This window comes from Cavenderia fasciculata, assembly GCF_000203815.1.
Source record: "Cavenderia fasciculata unplaced genomic scaffold Scf_EU5ZYIE02H8LDV-5, whole genome shotgun sequence".
Lineage (NCBI taxonomy): Eukaryota > Evosea > Eumycetozoa > Acytosteliales > Cavenderiaceae > Cavenderia > Cavenderia fasciculata.
Window position 1 is genome coordinate 295,726 of NW_004457639.1, and position 22,788 is coordinate 318,513.

A 22,788-nucleotide genomic window follows, 5' to 3' on the forward strand; every position below is an offset into this window, starting at 1 on the left:
AATGGGTAGTGTTGATTATAAAAAAAAAACAGATTACGGCTTTAAAATAACCATTCGGAACCTGTAGCATGAGTTATATAAACTAAAGTATTGTGACGTAACTTTTTTGGGATTTTCCAATACTCTTCGACGATGATGTCTGCAGCAGAAGAAGAGGTGGTCCAAATGTAGAGAATTTGCTTCTCCCACTTGTCGATGACGGCTTCGGACGAGGCAATGACACCAAACAACTTTTTGTAGAGCAATTGCTTGGCATACTCTGGCGTAAAGATGGCCTTGTACTTTTTGCCCATCAAATCGAAAAAGTTGATGATACGTACGACAGACACACCAATGTGGCGACCCTGAAAGTCGACTGAATAATCGGTGATCTTGGATCCTGGTACATACTCGATTTCAGTCTCGGTCTTTTTGAGAGTGGCACCAAACACTTGGTTTAAAACCTCAAATGAAAGGACCTCCGACCACACAGAGTTACCTCCTGCGTTTGGAGTCTCGAGGATACGACGACCTCCACGAGACAAGGTAAAGAGATCTGGTGAGTTGACGAGTGGCTCGAAATGGTCGACTATAATGTCGCCACACGTCTGGTCAAAGAGACAGTTTGTGAAATACTCTGGATTGCGCTCATCTCCATAGACACACCAGGTTGGCTTGATGACGAGACGGTTGGTGGCAGTTGGACGAAACTGGGAGTGTGTCTTGTTGCAAGTGGTGGTGGAGGAGCAGGCGAGGGCATTAGACTCTTCTTGGTCCAAGTGCTCAAGAAATTGGTCGAGGTTCTTGAATGTGATTCTGGCAGCGGTGCCGGTAGTGGATTTTGATAAAAATACATCGGTGGATTGATTAAACATGTCATCCCCAAACTCCATCATACAATTGTTGGAGCCGGTAGAGGTTGGGGCATCCTCTAAATCGCACATTGAGAATTCCTTGAACCAGTCAAAGAAGACTTGCTCTTGATCTGGCTCGATTTGTCCACCTCCTTGGATGGTGTCGGAAACCTCTATTAACTTGTCACATGTACGGTTAGAGTCGTCAATGATGTCTTCGGTAGTGGACGCGACATTGACATTGACCAGTTGGTTGGTAAACTCGAATATTTGATTAGGATTCTCAGCAATAGAACCCGTAGAGTTGGATCTTTTACGGTGGGTCCTAGATCCCTTATACCATAATTGACGTGTTGATGCTGTTGAAGTTGATAATAAATTCTTGTTGTTGTTGTTGTTGTTGTTGTTGTTGTTGTTGTTGTTTCTGTTGTTGACAGTATTTATAGACTGGTTTAAGGCGAGAGTTGGTTGATGAGATATTGGCATGAGCTCTAGCTGCTGCGGCTGGTATTTCACTGGCTCTAGCGTGTAGTTGCCAGCTTGAGCTACATCTGGAGTGATTATTGTTTGAGTTGTTGTTGTTGGCAAAGCAGTTATTAAGCCCCTTCTCAAAGTTCTCTTGGCTTGATACTTGTTGAAGGCGGTCAATAATAAGGCAAATAGTGCGACGAATGGTTGGGTTGACTGAGACTGATTGTTGTGGTCGGCGACAATCAAAATCCTGAGGATCACTCTCTGGCAAGACACGAGGAACTTGGACCAAGCTTTGCAAAACCAAGAGATTGTTGTTGAGTTGTGGAACAAAGCCACTCTTTTCGCTATTCTTGCCTCTGCCTTGGCCAAGAAGATGGCAAAGACCCTTAGATGAGATTGAAGCTTGAGTGCCAAAAACACTATTCTTAAATGTTTTAGTTTGATGATGACTGTCTTGCATTTCCATAGTCGTTGTTGTTGTTTCTGTTGTTTCTTTTGTTTCTGTTGTTTCTGTTTCCACCACAGGTTCAGTTGTAGACGACGATACAAAGCTATTATTGTCGGTGGTTGTTTCCGACAAACTACTACTCGAGCTTGTGTGCGATTCAAAAGAGTGCATGGCACTGGTTTCAAAGGAAGTGGTAGTCTCGGAGGAAGAGGAGGAAGTACTACTGGTTGACGAAAGAGATGTTGAGGCTGGTGAAACTGAATGACTGGAAACCGAGCTACTAACAAAGTACTTTTGGACGAGTGCGGTCAAGTCAGACTGAGACATGGTGTTGGTTTGGACGATTGGGAAAATGGTTGAAGTGTGATCAACTTGGAGTTTGTTGGCAACTGTCAATGGGATTTCAATTGGGACAAAAACAGTTACAGAGTGTTGAGTTGTTGTGGTTGTTTGGGTTGAGTTGTTGTTGTTGAATTGCATTGTTGGATTAATTTAAATTTGGGAATTAGAGTTGGCTAGACTTTAGATTGAGTTGCTTGTTGTTGCGAGAGGAAGGGATTTGCTTTTAATTGATTGGTTTGTTGTAAATAATAACTAAAACAAATAAATGGACATGTTAGAGATTAATTTAAAATTTTAATTATAACATCATTTTTTGGTCTTAGTTATTATTATTATTATTGGACAAGTTACTATTACTATCAAATGATTGACTTTGATCCTACGTTGTTGTTTGTTTGATTGGTGGATTAATTTATAATATCATTATTAAATCTTCTTTTATATATGTGATTATTTATATGGGTATTATTATTATAGACTATTATATATATTTACCTTTTGAAATTTCTTTATTTAAAGAGAATGGTTGGTAAAAAAATTTTTTTTGTTACTCTCTGTCTCGCTTGAGTAAATTTTGAGAATTGTTAAAAAATATGTTGCTGCCCAAAAATGTGTTTTACGCTGAGTTGCCGCCTGTTAAAATCGAATTTTCGAGGAACAACCCCAATATCTGAATCATTTGGTAACAACTATCTCTCAGATCCCCGAAGCAATTTTGGAACAGGGGTGGGTGATTGATGCGAGCGTGTGTGTGTTGAACTTCATTAAACAAGCCACAAATTGATGTGATGACGGTGTGGAAACTCAATATTTCATTGCTTGCTCATATTACTCATTCTTGTTTATCAAAGTATACTTTGTCAGACAGTCTAACCTTTTACTAAAAGTACATAAAGTAAAAAAAAAAAAAAAGAAAGAAATCAGAAAGATAAAATATTTTTTTTTGTTTGGATTCCAAACAAACCTTTTTTTTTTTAGATTAAAATAAATAATTATTTATTAATTAAATAATTCAAGAATGATACAATATACTTAGTAATACAGTTGAAAGTTGGAAACACACAAAAATATATATAAATATATTTTTTTATGGGTTTATTAATTTATTAATTTTTCTTGAGTTTTCTCTTTTTCAAGTATTTTGTTCAAAAATCTGTTTATTAATTTATATCTTCTTTTTTTTTAAAAGATTGATTATACATACATACAAAATGGAGAATAGGTCAATAGAAGCATTAGAGATTATCAACAACAGAGATAAATACCAAGACGACAGCAGCAGACTCTTACAAGCAATAAAGTATATAAAGAATACAATCATTGGTAATACAAAGAAGAAATTAGAGTTTATAGATAATGGTGCTATTGCATTGTATGTGTTGTTAAGAGGAAGAACAAGTAGAGAATTAGAATAGGAATAGACAAGAAAAGAAAAGAAAAGAAAGACCAAGATTTAATTTTCTTCTTTAATTTTGTTAGGTTTATAAATTTACTGTTGAATGAAAAGAATCAAGATATATTGATACAAGTTACATGTGTATTGGGTAGTTTTTCGTGCAAGTTGGAGAGAGGAGCATTGGATATATGCAAGACACCCAATGCATTGGATAGGTTGATTTCACTGCTGTCACACGACAACCAAAAGATGGTAGAGTCTAGTGCACGAACCATCAAGTTTATACTAGGTTCGAAACCACAAAACAGCAATCACCATGCATTCAATCACATCAATTCATTTATCTATGGCGCAGAGGGTATACGATTGTTGACATCGTTGCTCAAGCACAACGAGTCGATTCAAGAGACTGCCATTATTATCATTGGACAAGGATGCGAACCATTGATCAACAATCGTAGAGAGGAACTAAACACCTACCAAACACAATTGCTAAAGAGTGGTGCTTTTGACAGCATATTCTCGTTTTTGGCACCATCCAAATCAAAGTTACAAGAGCAGTGTCTTGTAGCGGTCGAGTTGTTGACTAGAGACAACGCGACCGTCTGCCAACACCTTGTCAATCGGTCACCCGATTATGTAGAGTTGCGTTTGATTGTGCATTTGGCAAAGAGTCAGTCCCCTCGCACCAAACTATTGGCTGCAACCATTATATGTAACATTGACCAAACTAAATGTCTGCCTCCACCATTCTCACCCGTCATGACTAAATTACTGCCAATGATTGTTAGACTCATGTCTCCTCAAACTTGTGCGTCGCCAACTGGAACAGGTCATGAATCTGGATCATCAATGATGATGAATGGTAGCGATACAATTCCTGCAGGTGGTAGTGGTGGTACTTCCAACAACAATGCTCATTTAGGTAATATAGAAGAAGAACAATCTATACGTGAGGATATACCAGCATTCTTGGCACGTGTAGTATCTGAAAGTGAAGAGTTGCAGAGAGTGGCTGCAGAGTGTGAAAGTTTGATCAAGTTGGTTGGATACATCCGCGACCGAAAGAGTTCCAACAAACTACTCGAAAATGCATTGACAGCCATCGCAGTACTATGTAGTACACGTGAAGACAGTCGTCGTCAAGTGGCCGAGTCAAAGGCTATCCCCATCATTGTACAACTGCTCGATTCTTCACAACCCAGTATCAAAGCAGCTGCATGTCGATGCATTAAAAGCCTCAGTCGCAGTATCAAACAACTCCGAACATTCCTCTATGACTCTGCCGTCGGGCAACCCTTCCCCAAACTCATTGTTGACCCATCGCTAGAGGTACGTGTCAATGCATTGGCATCGATTTGTAATCTGGTCATTGATTTCAGCCCCATGAAACAAGAGATGATCGATAGTGGTGTCATGAAAAAGTTGGTAGAGTACCTGTTGGACGGCCAATGCGAGCATCAAGTCCGACTAAACAGTGCATGGGCACTCAAAAACATGTTGTTTATGGCCGATGTCCCCATCAAGGAGGCATTGCTCAAAGAAATATCACTCGACAACCTAGCAACACTCACACGAGAGACAAACCCTGCCATTTCAGAGCAGATTCTCTCTTTATTCCGTAATCTCCTCTACAAAGACTCTACCAACATTATCACAGACGAACATGGACTCTTACTCATCCGACTCGTCGAACAACTCATCAATAATCCAACCTATAGCACAAATGATGCTGTCATTAAACAGGCACTATTTGTTGTTTGTAATTTAGCTTCAAACAAGGAAATTCATAGAAATCAAATTATAACTTCTCCTATTTTCCAAAAAATTATTTATTATCTTGTAAGTGTATAAAAATAATAGAAATAGAGAGAGATAGATAGAGATAGAATAGATTAACTAATTATTTTTGATTTTGTTTTTATTTAGGAAAATTCAAACAATCATGAAATTAAAATTACATCTATATGGTGTTTAACCAATTTAGTTAAATTTGAAGATATAACAAAGGAACAAAGAATTAAAAAGATTAGAGATAATGGATGTATTGATATTGTAAACATGATGGTTGAAGGATCAAATGAAGATTTGAAAATCAGATCAAAGGAACTATTGAAATCTTTTTCTCAAAACTAGCTAAAAATAATAATAACGTCCGTTTGACAAAAAAGTTGAGGTTTTCAACAAAAAATAAAACTATGTGTAATTGTGTAAAAAAACGAATGAGTGTTCTATGAACTTTCGTCCATTTCTGTTCATTCATTCAAGTCGATAATAGATAACTAGTTATAACATGATAGAGATTGATAACAATGGAGAACAACAAATAAAACAAGATGAGTTGACCAATGTTGTAAAAGAAAACAATAAGGGAAAAGATCAAGAAGATGCTGCTGACGACACACAACAACAACAAAGCGACAATAGCAGCAATATGGAAGAAAATCAATCGAGTACTACGCCAAACCACAATAAAAAAAAGAAAAGAAAAAAAGTTCAGCAACAAAGTACAGCAACAATTAAACCTACAAGTATAAATAATCATAGTAGTAGTGGTGGTCATATGAATAATAGATTTGGATCACTAGATGATGACGATTTAATCGATGATGAAATGACTTTAAGTGGTATGTTGTGATCAATAGTTAAATAATAGTTAATAATAGTTTGATAACTGATGAATGTCAGGTGATCATCGATCATCGGAGATATTGAATGATCGGTTGATCTATTATATTATTTATATATATATCTAACATTTGTTTAAACATCAAAAGATAAATTAAAGAAGAAAAAGAAAAGAAAAGGTACAACTACAACAACAACAACAACTACAACAGCAACGACATCAAATTCAAGTGGTTCAGTTAGCCAATCACAAATATTGAATCTAGTAAATAATAATAGTAATGATGTATTTGAAGAGATCTATGGTAAACATGTAAGAAGAATATATATAGAGAGAGTGATTGAATCAGATTGCATGTGACTATTTATTTATTAACGACTATATATTAATTTTAGGCAAAGGTTGAAATTGAATTATTAAAACAAAAAAGAAATAGTGGATGTTCAGTTAGAGATTTACAACATTACTTGCTTTGGTTGTTATCAGATTTCCAATTACCATTACCTGCATGGGTATTTACAAAGAATAAACCACTCTTACAAAAGGTGGTTCTCATTACATTGCCAGGTCTCAATTATATGATGTTTGAAAAGGCAACTTTACTCACTGGAAAACCATGGTTCCAGTCATTCCTTACACAACGCATGTTATTCAATGTTCCTTCAAACTCTATCATGACGCCTCCTGGATCTTCCATTTACGCGAATCTACTTCAAATCAAATCAACCACTAAATCAAATCACAAAAACGCTGCTCAAAAAGGTCCCATCGTACATGTTTCTGCCTATGTACTAACCGACGAAGAATTAATAGAAAATGGTTATCCAATGCCAAATCTTTATTTTGACAAAGAGTAAATATATAATAGAAGATATTAAAGATAGATAGATTTTCAAAATACTTACTTATACTTTTTTTTTTTTTCTAATTTGTTTTTAGAGGATGGTCAACACCAAATAGAGATGGAAGTGGACATGAATTATTATCAATAGATTGTGAAATGTGTAGAACAAATGAAGGATTAGAATTGGCAAGAATTAGTATTGTAAATGAAAGTAAAACAGTTTTAATGGATGAATATGTAAAACCAGATAATGAAATTATCGATTATTTGACTGTATACAGTGGCATTACAAGCGAGACTTTAAAAAATGTCAAAACGAAATTGGCAGATATTCAAACCAAGATGTTGGCACTTGTAAGCAAGTCCACCATTCTTATGGGCCACTCGCTCGAGAATGACTTTAAAGCATTGCGATTTGCACATGGTCGTGTTATTGACACTGCCGTGCTCTACCCAACCGGGTCAACCAACAAATTCCCACTCCGTTATCTCACCAAAAAATACTTGAACCGAGTCATCCAAAACAATGGAGGAGGCGGACACAACTCGACCGAAGATGCCATTGCAGTGATGGATTTGGTCAAGCTCAAGGTGGCAAGAGGCAAGTCTTTTGGTACAAAGGCTGAAAAATTTGAAAACCTCTTTGACAAGTTGGTGCAATACAAGAAAAAGGCTACATTGGTCGACACGATGGATGAAATAGCCGCCCACGCAACTCCATCAGTTTCTGCATTCAAGTGTGCCAATGACGAGGAAATGGTCGAAAGAATGATCAAGCAGGTCAAAGGTCCAAGTGATTTTATTTGCTCTAGAATCTATCAACTTTCTCATTATTATAAATCAATCGATCAACATAAACCAACCACAAACAACAAAAATCATACCACAAAAGAAGAAAAAGAAGAGGAAGAGGAAGAAAAAGAAAAAGAAACTTTAACTTCTACCACTACTACTACCACTTCAACAACATTATCAGTATCATCTGATGATAGTCCACAAGAACAAAATGGTGCAGATGAAACACAACAACAACCAATTAAAAATATTACTCCAATAGTAGTCGATGAAAGTATAGTCAAAGAGTTGGATTCATGGGGTGGAATGCCAGTCGATCAGAAATTGTATGATTTATTGGATTCAGTAAACGAAAAGATCAAAAAGATTTGGGATAATATGACACCAAATTCAATGATGATTTTGGCTTGTGGACCTGGTCCATACAATGACATTAATCGATTTAGAGGTGTTGCAGGAAAGGAATCTGAATATGTTTTATCATTATCAGGTTCAAAGGAGGGATTTTTATTTTTGGGTGTAAAATAAATCAAAACCAAAATAAAAAAAAGTTATAATATATTGATGTTATCCTATTTCATTGTAATATAAAATTATTATTTTTTTTTTATTTATTTTTGGTAAAGTAATGATAGGAACTATTGATTTTTTTTTTTAATTTAAATAAGTGAAATTTGATTTGTGGTATTATTTGTTTAGTTTTTCTTTTTTTTTAATCCATTAGATTTGGTTTTTTTTAACAATCACAACCCTTGATTGGATCACCTATTTGTAAAAGGAAAAAGATATAAATTAATAATTAATAATGACCTAATGCTTTCTTTAAATCACATACATTGTTTTCCATGGTCACAAACGACGTTTCTAAATCCACATCCCTTTCTGACATCACAAACAGCTACTTGGCATTTGTTGTGGCTCTTTGGACACCTAAATTAAATGAATAAATAGGTTAATAGGCAGGTTTCTAACAAGACAATGTTTAATATTATAATGCTTACATATCATCACAGGTGCAACATGAGGAGTGATCAACATGGCACTTTCCATTGCGACAAGTGTTGGTGGCACATGGTTGCTTAGGGTCTTGAGGGCAATCTCCATTGCAAGTACAACATGATGGGTTACGAGTAATCATACACTTTCCATTATTGCAGGTGGCAATTTCACATGGATTGTTGGTTTTGCAATCTCCATCACATTGGCAACATGAGGGGTTACGAGTGATCATACACTTTCCATTGTTACAGGTGGCAATCTCACATGGGTTGTTGGTTTTGCAATCTCCGTTGCATGAACAACAATGGGCTATTGGAGTGTTGCAACATCCAGTAGAGTTGGAACAGGTATCAAAGGTACATGGATTCTTGTCGTCACAGTTCTTTGGTGCCTTGACACACTTTCCATTTTGACAAGAGTTGATGGTACACTTGTTTCCATCATCGCAGTCTCCATCACATTGGCAACATGAGGGGTTACGAGTAATCATACACTTTCCATTATTGCAGGTAGCAATTTCACATGGGTTGCTGGTTTTGCAATCTCCGTTGCAAGTACAACATGATGGGTTACGAGTAATCATACACTTTCCATTATTGCAGGTGGCAATTTCACATGGATTGTTGGTTTTGCAATCTCCATCACATTGGCAACATGAGGGGTTACGAGTGATCATACACTTTCCATTGTTACAAGTGGCAATTTCACATGGGTTGCTGGTTTTGCAGTCTCCGTTGCATGAACAACAATGGGCTATTGGAGTGTTGCAACATCCAGTAGAGTTGGAACAAGTATCAAAGGTACATGGGTTTCTGTCATCACAATTCTTTGGTGTCTTTACACACTTTCCATTTTGACAAGAGTTGATGGTACACTTGTTACCATCATTGCAGTCTCCATCACATTGGCAACATGAGGGGTTACGAGTAATCATACACTTTCCATTCTTACATGTGGCAATCTCACATGGGTTGTTGGTTTTGCAGTCTCCATCACATTGGCAACATGATGGGTTATGAGTAATCATACACTTTCCATTGTTGCAGGTGGCAATCTCACATGGGTTGTTGGTTTTGCAGTCTCCGTTGCATGAACAACAATGGGCTATTGGAGTGTTGCAACATCCAGTAGAGTTGGAACAAGTATCAAAGGTACATGGATTATTATCATCACATGATCTTGGAACATGTTGACATCCCTTTTCCTTGTCACAAAAGTCAAGAGTGCATTGGTTGTTATCATTGCCTATATGATATGAGAGAGGTGAATAAATAAACAAGACAAAGGATTAAATATTTATATTCTATTGATCAATACATACAATCCATGGCCTTGTGGAGACATCCAGATTGTGTGTCACAATAATCAATAGTGCATGAATTGTGGTCATCACAACAGATTGGAGTGAACAAACATTTGCCAGTAGAGTTGCAACATGAGTCTACGGTACATGGGTTATTATCGGTACAGATACGAGAACGGAAATAACATCCGATTTTGGCATCACAAATATTATCAGTGCATGGATTATTATCATCACATGATACCTTTTCATGGACACAAATCTTATTTACACAATCCTAAAAAAAACAAAAAAAAAGAAAATAGATATTAATATTAATATATATTGAAACCATCGATCATTAAATTAAATTTGATCTACATACATATCGATCGGTAGTACAAAGATTTCCATCATCACAATTTGGTTCATTTGTGGCTAAAAATTAGTTTGGAAAAAAATAATTGATTAATTAATTAATATCCAATGATGGGTAGGGTATTATTGTTCCAAAAACTTACCATTAATTGCAATTGCAAAGAGTGCAAAGATTAAAAGTAAGATTTTAATCTTCATCATTATTTTAATTTTCTTTTAATTATTAAATTTAAATAAATAAATAATTGTTTGTTGTTTGTTGTTGTTGTTATTGTTGATGGTAAAAATGAGCAACTATTTATAATTTCTGAACAAAGGTTAAAGAGGAAATAAGAAAAATTAATAACAGATTTTCAATACGTGAGTTGGACATTATCATTATCATCATTATCAACTTGGCGATCTCTAGCCATCTTTCAATCTACCTACATCATTGTATTTGAATGACACTTGGAAATTTGTTTTTAATTTAGTTGGTTATAATTACTATTGATAGACAATATTTTGTTTTAACCAAATGATGGTGATGATGAATTAAAAAGGAGAAATGATCGTTTAATGGATAAAACGCGCGTATTGTTTCTTTTAACGTTCCATTTGGTTAGAGAGATCTCTTTATCAAATATATTCAAGCATGGTATACATATATGTGTATGTGTACTTGTAGAGGAGGAGTAAAGGAGGGGAGGATTGTAGTAATATTTTTTGTTGTTGTTGTCTGTTTAGATTTGATCTTTATTTCAGACTGTTAATTAATATTAATATTATAATTGTTTTTTTTTTAGAGGATGATGAGTAGCGATACAGCAGTTGTTTTAAAGTTTGTATGGTTTGTTGGTGGTGGGTGTATATAGGACAGGGGGGGAGGTGGGGGATGGTAAAACAGTCACCTTTTTTGGATAATGTTTATCTTTTGTGATTGCCAACTAATAACGATACGGTCCATCCATATTCATATGGGGTCGTTGTCAATCGAATAATCGTTCGTATGCGTGGGGGTTGGTACAACAGATATTTCAATATTGTCACAACCCTCAACACCCTCTTTCTTTTTTTTCCCAATTCCACTCAACCTGACGTTCCATTGGTCATGCTAGCAGCTGATTGATATCTATTTAACAACATGGTGTTTGTTATTGATTGAACATATTACACACGTAAAAAGAGCTATTATTATTATTATTATTATTTGGTTGTAATTATTCTTTGTGGAGGCATATTATTATTGTTTGTTGTTTGTTAGTTATGGTAAGTATTATTGATGGATCTATCATTCTATCAATTAGATAAAATAGGAGAGGAAATGGTAAATCTATTTTGATTTGCCAAAGATGTTAGGAATGCAGACACCTTTAAAACCCTGATAGAAATGAGTTGGTTTTGTTCGTTCTGATTTGCCATTGTAAATGATAACCAAACAGATTGGTGATGTCTATAAAAGGAACGACTGTTGTTAGAATCTATCTATCTATCTATATAGAATACATTGTATTATTATCAACATACTCTTTGATACATTTAACAATTGCAGTTTGATCGCTTTCATTGAATAGAATGACATCTGAACTTAATACCAATCCTCCAGCTGATCCAAATCCTTGAACCAATGAATGATTAATCATACTTTGACATTCTTGTTTATTCTTTACTCTATTTTCTTTTTTTCTTTTAAAATAAAGGGTTAGGTTTTTAATATTGATGTTAACAGAATAATATATATTTTACATTTGTATCAAGAAATAGATATATTCTGGTTTAAATGATGTCTTGTTCATTTCTTTCTTTCTTCTTCTTCTTCTTATTATTATTCTCTATGTTGATAGATCTTTGAGCTGACAATGAAACTATAAATCGATAACCTTCCCTCGTTTTTTTTATTAATAAATTAGTTTTTTTTGCCATAGGTGATGATCATATCATCTCTGATTGTGCTTTCATTGTTTATGATTTGTTTCTTTTTCAACTGATTTGAGCAATAGTAAGAGCATTAGTAGTATTATAATGGCAGGTAAGTTGTAAACAACATTCATTATTGTTATCGTTGGTATAGACAACAACTTTGAATCTTATCATTGAATTTCATTTATATATATGTAGAAACAACTGAAGCATTGGTCGGAAAGAAGAGACAACACGACGAAGAGGAGGAAACTTCTACCGAGACTGTTACTGCAGAAACAGTAGAACAACCAGAAAAGGAACAACAAGAGGAAAAAGAAGAAAAACAAATCAAGTAATTATCATCCATTCATCAATCGATCGAATTACAAAGATCAATATAACCCCGATTACTCATACCTTTATATATAATTTAGGAAGAAAAAGGTAGAAGAAGAAGAAGAACCAAAAGAAGAAAAGAAAGCTGAAGAGCCAAAGGAAGAAAAGAAGGTTGATGATGTAGAAAAGAAGGTAGATGGTGATGAAAAGAAAGGAGATGAAGAAAAGAAAGCAGATGAAGCTCCAAAACTATCGATTTTCAGTAATACATCCAATCCATGGAGTTTCTCTTCATTTGCATCAACCTCTACAACTGATGGATCCACCAAACCATTCTCTGTAATTATTCTTATTATATAGAAAGAGATATATATATAAACTCTTTGATTTTGTGACTAACATTTATTTGATCAATTATTAGAGCACATTTGGATCATTTGCTACAACATCAACATATTCATTTAATCTATCAAATACATCATCATTTTTAAAACCATCCAATGGAGAAAGCAATAGTGAAAACAAGAGCGAAAATACCTCTGCCGAAAATACTACAGGATCAGCAGGAGGCGAGGAAGGAGCAACTGGCGATTTCTGGACTTCATCTACCTATGTTCCAATTCTTCGTATGTAATGAATTTCATATCAAACTAACCAACCATCCAATCATATGATGTGATATTAATTAATTATTTTCAAAAAAAAGAAAACCTTCAGCAGGTAGAAACCAAAACTGGAGAAGAAGGAGAAACTACTATATACTCTGCCAAGGCTAAATTATACGTTATGGAAGACACTTATAAAGAAAGAGGTGTTGGCACATTAAAATTAAATAAGGATTCACAAGGAAATTCAAGATTGAGTATGTACATTGAAAATATTAATCTTTTTCTTTTTACTAATTGTTTTTTTATTTAGTATTTATTATTGATGGAAGTAAGAGAAGTGGTTTGAATGTATCTATTTTTGTAAAGATGACAATCGAAACGCCAACTGAAAAATCACTAAGATTTACAGCATTTGAAGATAACAAGTTTACAACCTTTTTGGCCAACTTAAAGAAACCAGAAGAGGTTGAACAATTTGAAAAGAATATCAAGAAAAGAATCGACTATTTAAAGGAACAAAATGGAAAAGAAACAACAACAACAACAAAGACAGCTGAAGAAGAAAAGAAATAAAAGAAGAAGAAGCAATCTATTCATCTAGATATTGCGCGGTAAAAACGTCAACCATTTATTATATTCAATTAAAATAATAGTCGATTATTTTAATTCTTTTTAATAATATGAAATTCCATATTACAATATCTATTATATTTATCCATTTGGTTTAATTTAAATGAAAGGGCTTCTAGACTACTAAATGTTTCACCGGTTGGTTGAACATTGTGTTGAGTCATTTGGTCGAGAATACCAAACGCTTGATCCAATTGTCCACAACGACACAGAGATTCAATGATCGAGTTGAATGTGTGAATGTTTGGTTTCCAAGAGGTCGATGCCTCCAATGACACATTTTCATTGTAAAAGTCGTCCTCGATCGATGGTAATGATTCAACGATTGGCTTTTGGTTTCTTGTCATCATACCAAACAATTGCATCAATTCGTCGGATCGAGAGAGTCGTGCTAGTGATTCGTACATTTTGTAAAACGTCAATGTTGTTGTAGGTGTATTGTCAGCATCCATTTCTTTGATGATCTTTAGTGCTTGATCAACTGCTTCCTTGTTGTTATACTGTTTTAATAGTGATTCTATTTGGTATTGTCTTGTCAAACAATTTAACTGACATTGATTCTGCTTCATTGCTTTGACGAGTGTTTCAATCTTGTCTGATTGTCCCATTCTCGAGTGACATGCAATAATCGAGTTGAAACAATCAGTCATCTGATCGATACCATTGATTTGATGTGAAGCAATGTATTTTAAAAGAAAAGAGTATGCTTGATCTGGTCTATTTGCATCTGCTAGACCTTGTACAACAAGTGCGTATGATTCTTGATTGGGTTGCACCAATTTTTCTTTCATCATATCCTTTTCAATCAATGATATGCAACGATCGATTGAACCATTTGAAGCATAACATTTTAGCATCAAGTTGAATGTTTCTACTGTTGGTTGTATTGTGGTGTTTTGTTGTTGGGGATGACTATGTTGTTTGTTGTTGATCTTTTCGACAATGTCTCTGTTGTTGAGCATCTTGTAGAGATTGTCAATGATCAATTCTTGTGATCCTTTTTGAGTATACTCTACCATGAGTTGGTGAAAGTGATCCAATTGAATGGTTTGTTTGAATTGTAGTAATCTTCGAATGAGATGGTTGACAATATCTCTATCATTCTTTAATCGACCACATACTCTTACCAGAGTAGCAATAGTAAGATTACTTCTATCGATAGGTACATCATTGTCAATCTCTACTCTTGCTTTTTCAATCTCTTGTAATAATCCTTCATCTTGATTAGATTCATTTGTTGAGTGTTCAACGATCGTTTCTCTTTGAATTTGTTTAATATTTGTCTTGTTCTTGTTTAATATATCATTGACAGATGATACTTTCTTTTCCAATGTAATCTTGTTCATCCAATCTCCATTATCTTCTTCTACTTCTTCTTCTTGTTCAGGTTGATTTGAAGAAGTGGTTGAATATCGATTGATTGTAAATCTTGATGTTGCCAAAGTAACCAAATGTTGAGTCTTCAATAATGAAACATTATTGGTTGTATGTTTAATTAATAATCTAAACATGTTTGATCGATTAACAAAATGATCTTTTTAAAATCATGTTGATGACAAATGTCAAAAAAAAAATATATTAATATTAATTAAATAAATTAAAAAAATAATTATACTATTCTATCTAAAATACAAATGGGTAGTATGTTTATTTATTTATTAATTTATTGGTTTACATTGTTAAGGAAATCAGATAAATATTTAAATATAATTTTTTGAGCTGGTGCAATAGTTGAAGGTGTAAAAAGACGGGGAATGTACATATCGGCGGTATGGGCAGCTCCATGAATTAATAGAGTTTGGATTGATGATGAAGCTGGTTTTGGATCCAAAATACCCAGTGCATGCCATGGATCAATGTCACCATTGATATACATTATATTGGATGCTGATGGATCTAATCCTCCATATTCTAAAATGGTCCAATTCACATTGGGAAGGAAGGCAAAACCAAATATGTCGGTACACTGTTTTATTTGGAAATCAATTTCGAATAAATGTCCAAATGGATGATTGTTTGAAGTGGATGATTGATAGTATCCAAATTGAGTACATGTTTGGAAGAACCATTGACGACCTCCAACATTTGTATCATCATTGGTAATATTTGCGTATTCTTGAATCATTGATTGATAACTGACATCTACCAACTCTCCTTTTTGTGCATTATTCCATATTTGAATATAATTTGTAAGAGAATCATTTGAATAGTTATTCATTATTAAACATAACTATAAAAAAAAATAATAATTATAATTGATAAATAATCAAAGGTCTTTTTTTATATATATTTAATCTTACAGCTTCAACACTTTTAAAAGGACCTTCAATAAGATTATATTGAGTATCTCCCATAAAAGTACCAGCAAGAGATTGCATAAAGTTTGAAATATCGTCATCTGTTTTCAACACTGGATCAAGACTAAACAGTTCAGAAACAGTTTTTAAACCATTTGGTTGCTTTAATAAATCTTGAATCTTTTGAGTTGATTGTTTAATTCTATCAACACATTGTTGTCCATTTGATGTTGTCACTATTTATATATATATATGGATAAATTAATAAAAAGGTTGATTAGTTTTGATTTTGTATTATTTTTGACAACAATTTAATTTAACATACATAAAGCATTTTGAACAACTTCTAAATATTGGTAAAAGTCGATAACTGGGTTGACAGGAGCAGATGATGCAATTGCATAATCAACCAAGTTTGGATATTTAATTCTAAACCAAGATGATAGACATCCAGAATAGGATCCACCAAAACTAACCCATTTAGAGGTCTGAGGGACACTATAAGTGTTGGCAATAAAGTCACGAAAAACTGCATTGTCGGCTAATGCTTGTTGTGGAGTGAGGTAGATGAGATTCTCTGTTGCCAAATTGTCAGTAACAAAACTTGCACCATAGTATCTATGTTCTAGAGAAACAATCAAAGCATGAACCTCTTTTGCCCAAACCACATATTGTAATCCAGTGACTGCTCCCAATGACATTGGTCCCTCTCCATTGATCATCATAAATACTGGTCCTTTTCCATCCCAAAAATGATCATTCACAAGATATCTTTGTTGGAATTTCTTTTGATTAGCACTATCAAAATGGTCAACTGACTATTTATAAAATAAAATTTATTAATATTTATTTATTTTATTATCTATCTTCTACTATTTATTTATTACATACTTGAGTGAACCATTCATAATCTATTTTTGAAATTAATTCTTGATCAGAGGATGGTAAAAGTTTTTCATCACTCAATTGGTGATAAATACTTAGATCTCTGTGTGGTCTGAACGATGCACTTCTTCTTCCATGTGCACTATTGATATTTGAAAATATGCATAAAAATAATAATAATAATAATATTGTCCTATTCATTTTTTTTTTTTTTTTTTGAGGAGAATAGTTTATACCAACATTAGTAGTATAAGTAAATAAATATATATCTAAAATAATTTAAAAAGTAAATGTTGATAACTATTTATATAGTTTTTAAATCTTTTCATTGTTGGTGTAAGGTTCACGTCATACAGGTTGAGGATATGTGTATTTTAAAGTAATCCATCTCAATATTAATATTAATACTAACATTAATATATCTTTTAGTATAAATATAATTTTCACTTCATTCCAAAACGGAAACAAAATAATTAATTTCACATGTGTGGTCGTGATATAAATTTACCATATAATATTTGTGGTTGATTTCCCATGAGTTCATTGTACAATTAATATATTAAGATTATCCCTACTAATAATAAGTTAAAATTATTAACATGGTTAGATGATTATTTTCTTTTTTATGAATTAATTAATTTCCTCTTTTTAATTAAATAATTTGTAATAGACGGATAAATAGATAGTAGTAGTTGATTGTTTTTGATTATTATTATTATTTTGTTTTCTTGTTTTGTTTCCATTTTTGTATTCTTTCTGAATATGTATGTATGATGATTAGAGGAAATTGGGATGTTGGAATTTTCCAATTGATTTAAATATTGGTTGGTGGTCTTTTTAATTGGGAATCCAATAGTACTGGAGATCCTTGTCCAACTCGAACAGCTGGCTGGATTGTAGCTCCTCCTCCTCCTCCACCTCCTTCTGAGATTATTCCACTTTGAGATGGTGGTGTTACAGATAACCTCAATGAAGAGGATGTTGCTGGCATTCCAATTGAATTTAGAGTCAATTTATCTACCTTTTCAGCCAAATCATGTTGACTCTTATCAATTTCATTGTGCCATGGGTAGAGAACACCCACTTGAAAGCATAAAGCTGCTCCTGCTACAAAAAAGTTGATCAGAGGTAGATTGGTTTGGAGTTTTGGGAATCTTGATAGAACCATTTTTAAAAGATATTGTAGTGTTGATTATTACTACTATGATCACCAAAGGTAAACAGATAGCATCTAATTAGTCAAATAGTTGTTGCTATTTGTATATATATATATATAATGCATACTTTTGAATGAATACTATTATTATTATTACTATTATTATGACAAACTATTATTACTTATTAGAGAACTTAAATACGCTTTCTGACACGACCCATTATAACTATGATATAAATTAGATATAGTAGATGATGAAATGATTATGTTTAAAGAAAGATTCTTTTCTCTTCCTCACACTTTAGATAAGATAGATATTATATTATCTGTAAAGAGAGAATAAATCTGTTTGAAAAATGTTTACAAAACTGCGAATCTATTTTTTTTATACTCTTTTTTTTTTTTTTTTTTGTTTATTACATTATTATTACAAGGAATTATTTATTATAATTTTGATTTAATATTATTTCCAGAATCAGGTGGTAGGATGACATTACATTTTGAACCATCAAGATGTTTATCTGGATGAGAAGGGATAGTATTTTCATAAGAGTAGTACCAAGATGTTGTATCTGATAGGTCATTGATACGACTGCTAATAAGGAATCGATGATGATATCCATCATTCTTTGTGTATTTATCGGTTGGGTTGTGTAAATCACCTGGAAGAGCATTGATTAGTGTCTTGTTGTGAAGAAATGGGTCGGTTCCCTTTGGTATTTCAATGTCTTCAGTTGACAATTGAGAGGAAGATACTCTATTCTTTATAAACTTTGGTGAATAGACTACATCTTGTGTCTCGCGTTGATGTGAATGTTTCAATAGATCGCTAAAGTTGTGAATCTTTGACATTTGTAGCATGGTGAGCCATTGGGGAGGTGGAAGGAATATCTTTCCACTGTCGTGTTCCTCCAATGCTTCCATGGGTGAGAACCAATCCAATTGTGTGTTTTCAGTGTTGTCTACCACCGCCGAAGCAGGATAGGTAGTAAGAGGTGCCAAATAAAAGTATGTATCGAATCTTCTCTTTTCTCCCTCTGGTGTTACCCATCTAGCCCATTGTGTTACATTTTCTAGATTTGGTATACAATTGGATGATTTTAAAAATGATAATAATGATTTTGAATCCTTAATAATAATAAGATAATGATACAAGAGGTTAATAATAAATATATTACCAATACATCAACTACTTTAGTGGTACAATACATTTCTAACAGATTGAATAGTATCAATAGATTGAGTAGTGAATACTTTTTCATTGATTCCACCAATAAAGAAATTAGTCTCTTCAAAGATCTCACGAAGAGCAGCAATCTTGAACGATAGATGATTGTCTACTTTTGTTGATTTCTTGTCAGAATAATAAAAGTTTGTCCATGCTTGATCTGTATCCTCTTTATCAACTGATCCACCTGGGAATACATGTGCACTACAATAAATAAAAGTATGTATTAGATCTTTATCTTCCTTTCTTTCTCTAATCATTCTCTTTTACCTTGGAAAGAATTTAATATTTGGTGATCTCTTTACCATCATAATTCGATAGTCATACGGTGAAGGTTGATGCAACTTGTCAGCAATGGCAAATGGCAATGATGATTGTTGTTGATTGAATGCCCATTTCAATGCTACAATCACTGTTGAAGCTGGTTTTATTGGTATATTTGCTAATGATGCCATCTCTATCTCTCTATCTGTATCTCTATCTAATATCTGTGCACAGATATTTCAAAACTAATTAATAATTCATTCATTCGGGTCTGATGGGACAGACTCTGTGGTCTTTTGCAAAAAAATAAAATGATTTCACAGCACCCCTTTTTTGAACATGAACATCGTTTCACCTGTATTGATGTTATCATTCATTCATATATATTAAATCTTTTATCGTTTTTCTATATTTATATTATATATATTATATACATACATATATCAATCATGTTGAGTAGTACATTTATCAGATCTATTAACAAAGTTGTAAGGAATCAATCAATCAATGAAGAGAGGGATATGCACAAGGAAAGGAGAGGAGACTGTCTTCCCTATCCTATTATCATCCTCTTCAATACTATACAGTAAAGTGATGTGATATGATATTAATATAGATATTATTATTATTATAATATTTATTTTGTAGAATACATTAAATTATATAATTAGAAATTATTCAACACAATGTTTGGTAGTTGCAGAACATGATAATAAGAATTTGATGGCTAGTACATTGAATGCAGTGACTGCTGCATCAAAGATTGATGGAGCCAACATTTCAGTGTTGGTAGCAGGTTCAAAGTGCTCGTCGGTGGTGGACAGCGCATCCAAGATCAAGGGTGTATCGACTGTCTATCACATTGACCACCCACAATTGGAACATGGTTTGGCAGAGTCGATTACACCGGTTGTCGTCGGTCTCTCTAACAAACAATCATTGACACACATCTTTTCGCCTGCCACCAACTTTGGCAAGAACTTTATCCCACGTGTCGCTGCCAACTTGGATGTCTCTGCATTGTCCGAGATCACCTCTATCCAAAATGGCAATACTTTTAAGCGTCCCATCTACGCCGGCAACGCAATTGCCACTGTCACTAGTGACGAAAAGGTAAAGGTTGGTACCATCCGTACCACCGCCTTTGAAAAGGCTCCCGCTGACGGTGGTAGTGCCCAAAAGGTCGCTATCGACGACTGGGCTGCCAAACTCGTCGATGAATCGGTCCAACAAACCGGCATCAAATGGGTCAGCCAAGAGGTTGTCAAGAGCGAACGTCCAGAGTTGACATCGGCCCGTGTCGTCGTGTCTGGCGGTCGTGGTATGAAGAGTGGCGACAATTTCAAGATGCTCGAGGAGTTGGCCGACACTATGGGAGGTGCTGTCGGTGCTTCTCGTGCCGCCGTCGACTCTGGCTTTGTTTCCAACGATCTTCAAGTCGGTCAAACCGGCAAGGTCGTTGCTCCAGAACTCTACATTGCCGTCGGTATCTCTGGCGCCATCCAACATCTTGCCGGTATGAAGGACAGTAAAGTTATTGTCGCCATCAACAAGGATGCCGAAGCACCCATTTTCCAAGTTGCTGATATTGGTCTAGTTGATGATTTATTCAAAGCTGTTCCAGCATTAACTGAAGCAATCAAAAAGGCTAAATAAATTAAATTAATAAATAAAAAATAAAAGAAAAATGGAAAACATGTTTATAGTATATAGAATATAAGGTACAGAATAAAAGGTATAGAATACAGTAGTACTGTATGTATAAGTTATATAGGTATATGGTAGTACCATATATATATATATATATATATATATATATTTGATTTGTAATTTGATCGGTCCAATTACAAATTAACATTTGTATTTAATGGTTGTCTAGCTTTTTGATTTTGTTGTTGTTGTTGTTGTACAAGTAGTTGTGCAGTTGGTTTAGCCATCATATCACGTTCTCTTTGTAGTGCCTTTTCAACACGTTCATTTAAAGATACCAGATGCAATTGTTTCTTTTCTCGTAGTGCTCCAGCTCTCTTTTTCATCTTGACCACTCTTTCTTGAACGTTGTTCATATCCTTTTTCAACGATTGAATCTTTACCAAATATTCTGTAATCTTTTTAAACTACAGTATCATCATCATATCAGTATCATAGTAGTAGTAGTGAACCGATTCCAATCAAAAGTTATCAATAATAATAATAATACCTACATTTTCAATGATAATATCTACATCTTTTACACTTTGTAACTTTAGATTTTCATTTGCGACCAATGATAATAATATTTGTTGTTCTTTTCTATAGAAATTGTGATTAAAAAAGTATAAGTATGTTTATCAACCAAATAAAGATCACATCTTTCCTATCCATACTGTAATTCTAAAAGTTTTAAAGTGATTGCATCCAAAGGTATTTTAGTCATCAATAATAGACCTTCAGTGAGATCAGGTACAGATTTTAATAACTCTTTTTCAATATCTATTGTATGTATTGGTGTTGGTACAAATAATGAAGATTGGACTTGTGGTGGTTGTTGTTGTTGTTGTATATTGTTAGTTGTAGTTGTAGTAGTAGTATTTTCATTGTTGTTGGTGTTATTATTTACATTATTATTATTTGTTGTTGTCTCTGTTGTTGAGGTAGTAGAAGTGGATGTAGTAGTTTCATTTTCATTTGTAGTGGTATTACTACTCGAATTATCTGTATTGTCTGTCATTTCATTATTTCATCAATAAAACAAAACTTAAACAAAGTCTTTTCACCAACCTGGCGCATCTGATTTTTATTTTTTAAACAAACACACCCTTTCTTTTCAAAGAGATATCTTCCTTTTCATCTTTGCATCTCACACTACGAGTTAATATTGATATGCCATTTTAAGTTTTATAGTGTTAATGAAGAATTAAACACATAATTATAAATATTATAAATATTATATTACAATAAAATATCTATATCTTAATGTAAAAATGAATCTTTGAATCGAGAAAAGAGAAGGAATGACACTACCACAACATTAATATATTTGTTGTCAAATAGGTAGGTATTATTTTAGCATTAGAGATTGACACGTTGAGAAGAGTGCTGTA

At 33.7% G+C, this 22,788-nt stretch overlaps 12 protein-coding genes across 12 annotated transcripts; 4 read left to right on the forward strand and 8 right to left on the reverse strand.

Annotated features, from left to right (window-relative positions):
- Positions 1-41: 41 nt before the first annotated feature.
- DFA_09914 (uncharacterized protein) lies at positions 42-2,235 on the reverse strand (the record flags this gene model as incomplete). The annotated part of the gene is made up of 2 exons (XM_004351758.1): positions 42-1,004; positions 1,174-2,235. The coding sequence occupies 2 exons, from the start codon at positions 2,233-2,235 to the stop codon at positions 42-44; spliced, it is 2,025 nt and encodes a 674-aa protein (XP_004351810.1).
- Positions 2,236-3,308: 1,073 nt separating this feature from the next.
- On the forward strand, positions 3,309-5,629 carry armc8 (armadillo repeat-containing protein; the record flags this gene model as incomplete). The annotated part of the gene is made up of 3 exons (XM_004351759.1): positions 3,309-3,469; positions 3,577-5,335; positions 5,423-5,629. The coding sequence occupies 3 exons, from the start codon at positions 3,309-3,311 to the stop codon at positions 5,627-5,629; spliced, it is 2,127 nt and encodes a 708-aa protein (XP_004351811.1).
- A 157-nt stretch (positions 5,630-5,786) lies between these two features.
- On the forward strand, positions 5,787-8,289 carry rexo1 (RNA exonuclease 1; the record flags this gene model as incomplete). The annotated part of the gene is made up of 4 exons (XM_004351760.1): positions 5,787-6,120; positions 6,271-6,434; positions 6,518-6,975; positions 7,062-8,289. 4 exons carry the CDS (start codon positions 5,787-5,789, stop codon positions 8,287-8,289), a joined length of 2,184 nt encoding a protein of 727 aa, XP_004351812.1.
- Positions 8,290-8,497: 208 nt separating this feature from the next.
- psiQ (putative extracellular matrix protein) lies at positions 8,498-10,621 on the reverse strand (the record flags this gene model as incomplete). The annotated part of the gene is made up of 6 exons (XM_004351761.1): positions 8,498-8,526; positions 8,597-8,691; positions 8,763-10,005; positions 10,082-10,340; positions 10,428-10,480; positions 10,564-10,621. The coding sequence occupies 6 exons, from the start codon at positions 10,619-10,621 to the stop codon at positions 8,498-8,500; spliced, it is 1,737 nt and encodes a 578-aa protein (XP_004351813.1).
- Positions 10,622-11,698: 1,077 nt separating this feature from the next.
- On the reverse strand, positions 11,699-12,195 carry DFA_09918 (uncharacterized protein; the record flags this gene model as incomplete). Its single annotated transcript, XM_004351762.1, has 3 exons — positions 11,699-11,852; positions 11,927-12,085; positions 12,146-12,195. The coding sequence occupies 3 exons, from the start codon at positions 12,193-12,195 to the stop codon at positions 11,699-11,701; spliced, it is 363 nt and encodes a 120-aa protein (XP_004351814.1).
- A 226-nt stretch (positions 12,196-12,421) lies between these two features.
- DFA_09919 (uncharacterized protein) lies at positions 12,422-13,818 on the forward strand (the record flags this gene model as incomplete). Its single annotated transcript, XM_004351763.1, has 6 exons — positions 12,422-12,428; positions 12,518-12,653; positions 12,736-12,976; positions 13,059-13,263; positions 13,344-13,499; positions 13,556-13,818. The coding sequence occupies 6 exons, from the start codon at positions 12,422-12,424 to the stop codon at positions 13,816-13,818; spliced, it is 1,008 nt and encodes a 335-aa protein (XP_004351815.1).
- An 89-nt stretch (positions 13,819-13,907) lies between these two features.
- Positions 13,908-15,386, reverse strand: DFA_09920 (uncharacterized protein; the record flags this gene model as incomplete). The annotated part of the gene is made up of 1 exon (XM_004351764.1): positions 13,908-15,386. One exon carries the CDS (start codon positions 15,384-15,386, stop codon positions 13,908-13,910), a length of 1,479 nt encoding a protein of 492 aa, XP_004351816.1.
- Positions 15,387-15,538: 152 nt separating this feature from the next.
- Positions 15,539-17,258, reverse strand: DFA_09921 (uncharacterized protein; the record flags this gene model as incomplete). Its single annotated transcript, XM_004351765.1, has 4 exons — positions 15,539-16,105; positions 16,176-16,408; positions 16,498-16,990; positions 17,064-17,258. The coding sequence occupies 4 exons, from the start codon at positions 17,256-17,258 to the stop codon at positions 15,539-15,541; spliced, it is 1,488 nt and encodes a 495-aa protein (XP_004351817.1).
- A 613-nt stretch (positions 17,259-17,871) lies between these two features.
- On the reverse strand, positions 17,872-18,434 carry DFA_09922 (uncharacterized protein; the record flags this gene model as incomplete). Its single annotated transcript, XM_004351766.1, has 2 exons — positions 17,872-18,164; positions 18,416-18,434. The coding sequence occupies 2 exons, from the start codon at positions 18,432-18,434 to the stop codon at positions 17,872-17,874; spliced, it is 312 nt and encodes a 103-aa protein (XP_004351818.1).
- A 223-nt stretch (positions 18,435-18,657) lies between these two features.
- On the reverse strand, positions 18,658-19,896 carry DFA_09923 (uncharacterized protein; the record flags this gene model as incomplete). Its single annotated transcript, XM_004351767.1, has 3 exons — positions 18,658-19,341; positions 19,423-19,645; positions 19,712-19,896. 3 exons carry the CDS (start codon positions 19,894-19,896, stop codon positions 18,658-18,660), a joined length of 1,092 nt encoding a protein of 363 aa, XP_004351819.1.
- A 148-nt stretch (positions 19,897-20,044) lies between these two features.
- etfa (electron transfer flavoprotein alpha subunit) lies at positions 20,045-21,361 on the forward strand (the record flags this gene model as incomplete). Its single annotated transcript, XM_004351768.1, has 2 exons — positions 20,045-20,062; positions 20,354-21,361. The coding sequence occupies 2 exons, from the start codon at positions 20,045-20,047 to the stop codon at positions 21,359-21,361; spliced, it is 1,026 nt and encodes a 341-aa protein (XP_004351820.1).
- Positions 21,362-21,549: 188 nt separating this feature from the next.
- Positions 21,550-22,415, reverse strand: DFA_09925 (uncharacterized protein; the record flags this gene model as incomplete). Its single annotated transcript, XM_004351769.1, has 3 exons — positions 21,550-21,813; positions 21,910-21,997; positions 22,072-22,415. The coding sequence occupies 3 exons, from the start codon at positions 22,413-22,415 to the stop codon at positions 21,550-21,552; spliced, it is 696 nt and encodes a 231-aa protein (XP_004351821.1).
- Between the last annotated feature and the right edge of the window lie 373 nt (positions 22,416-22,788).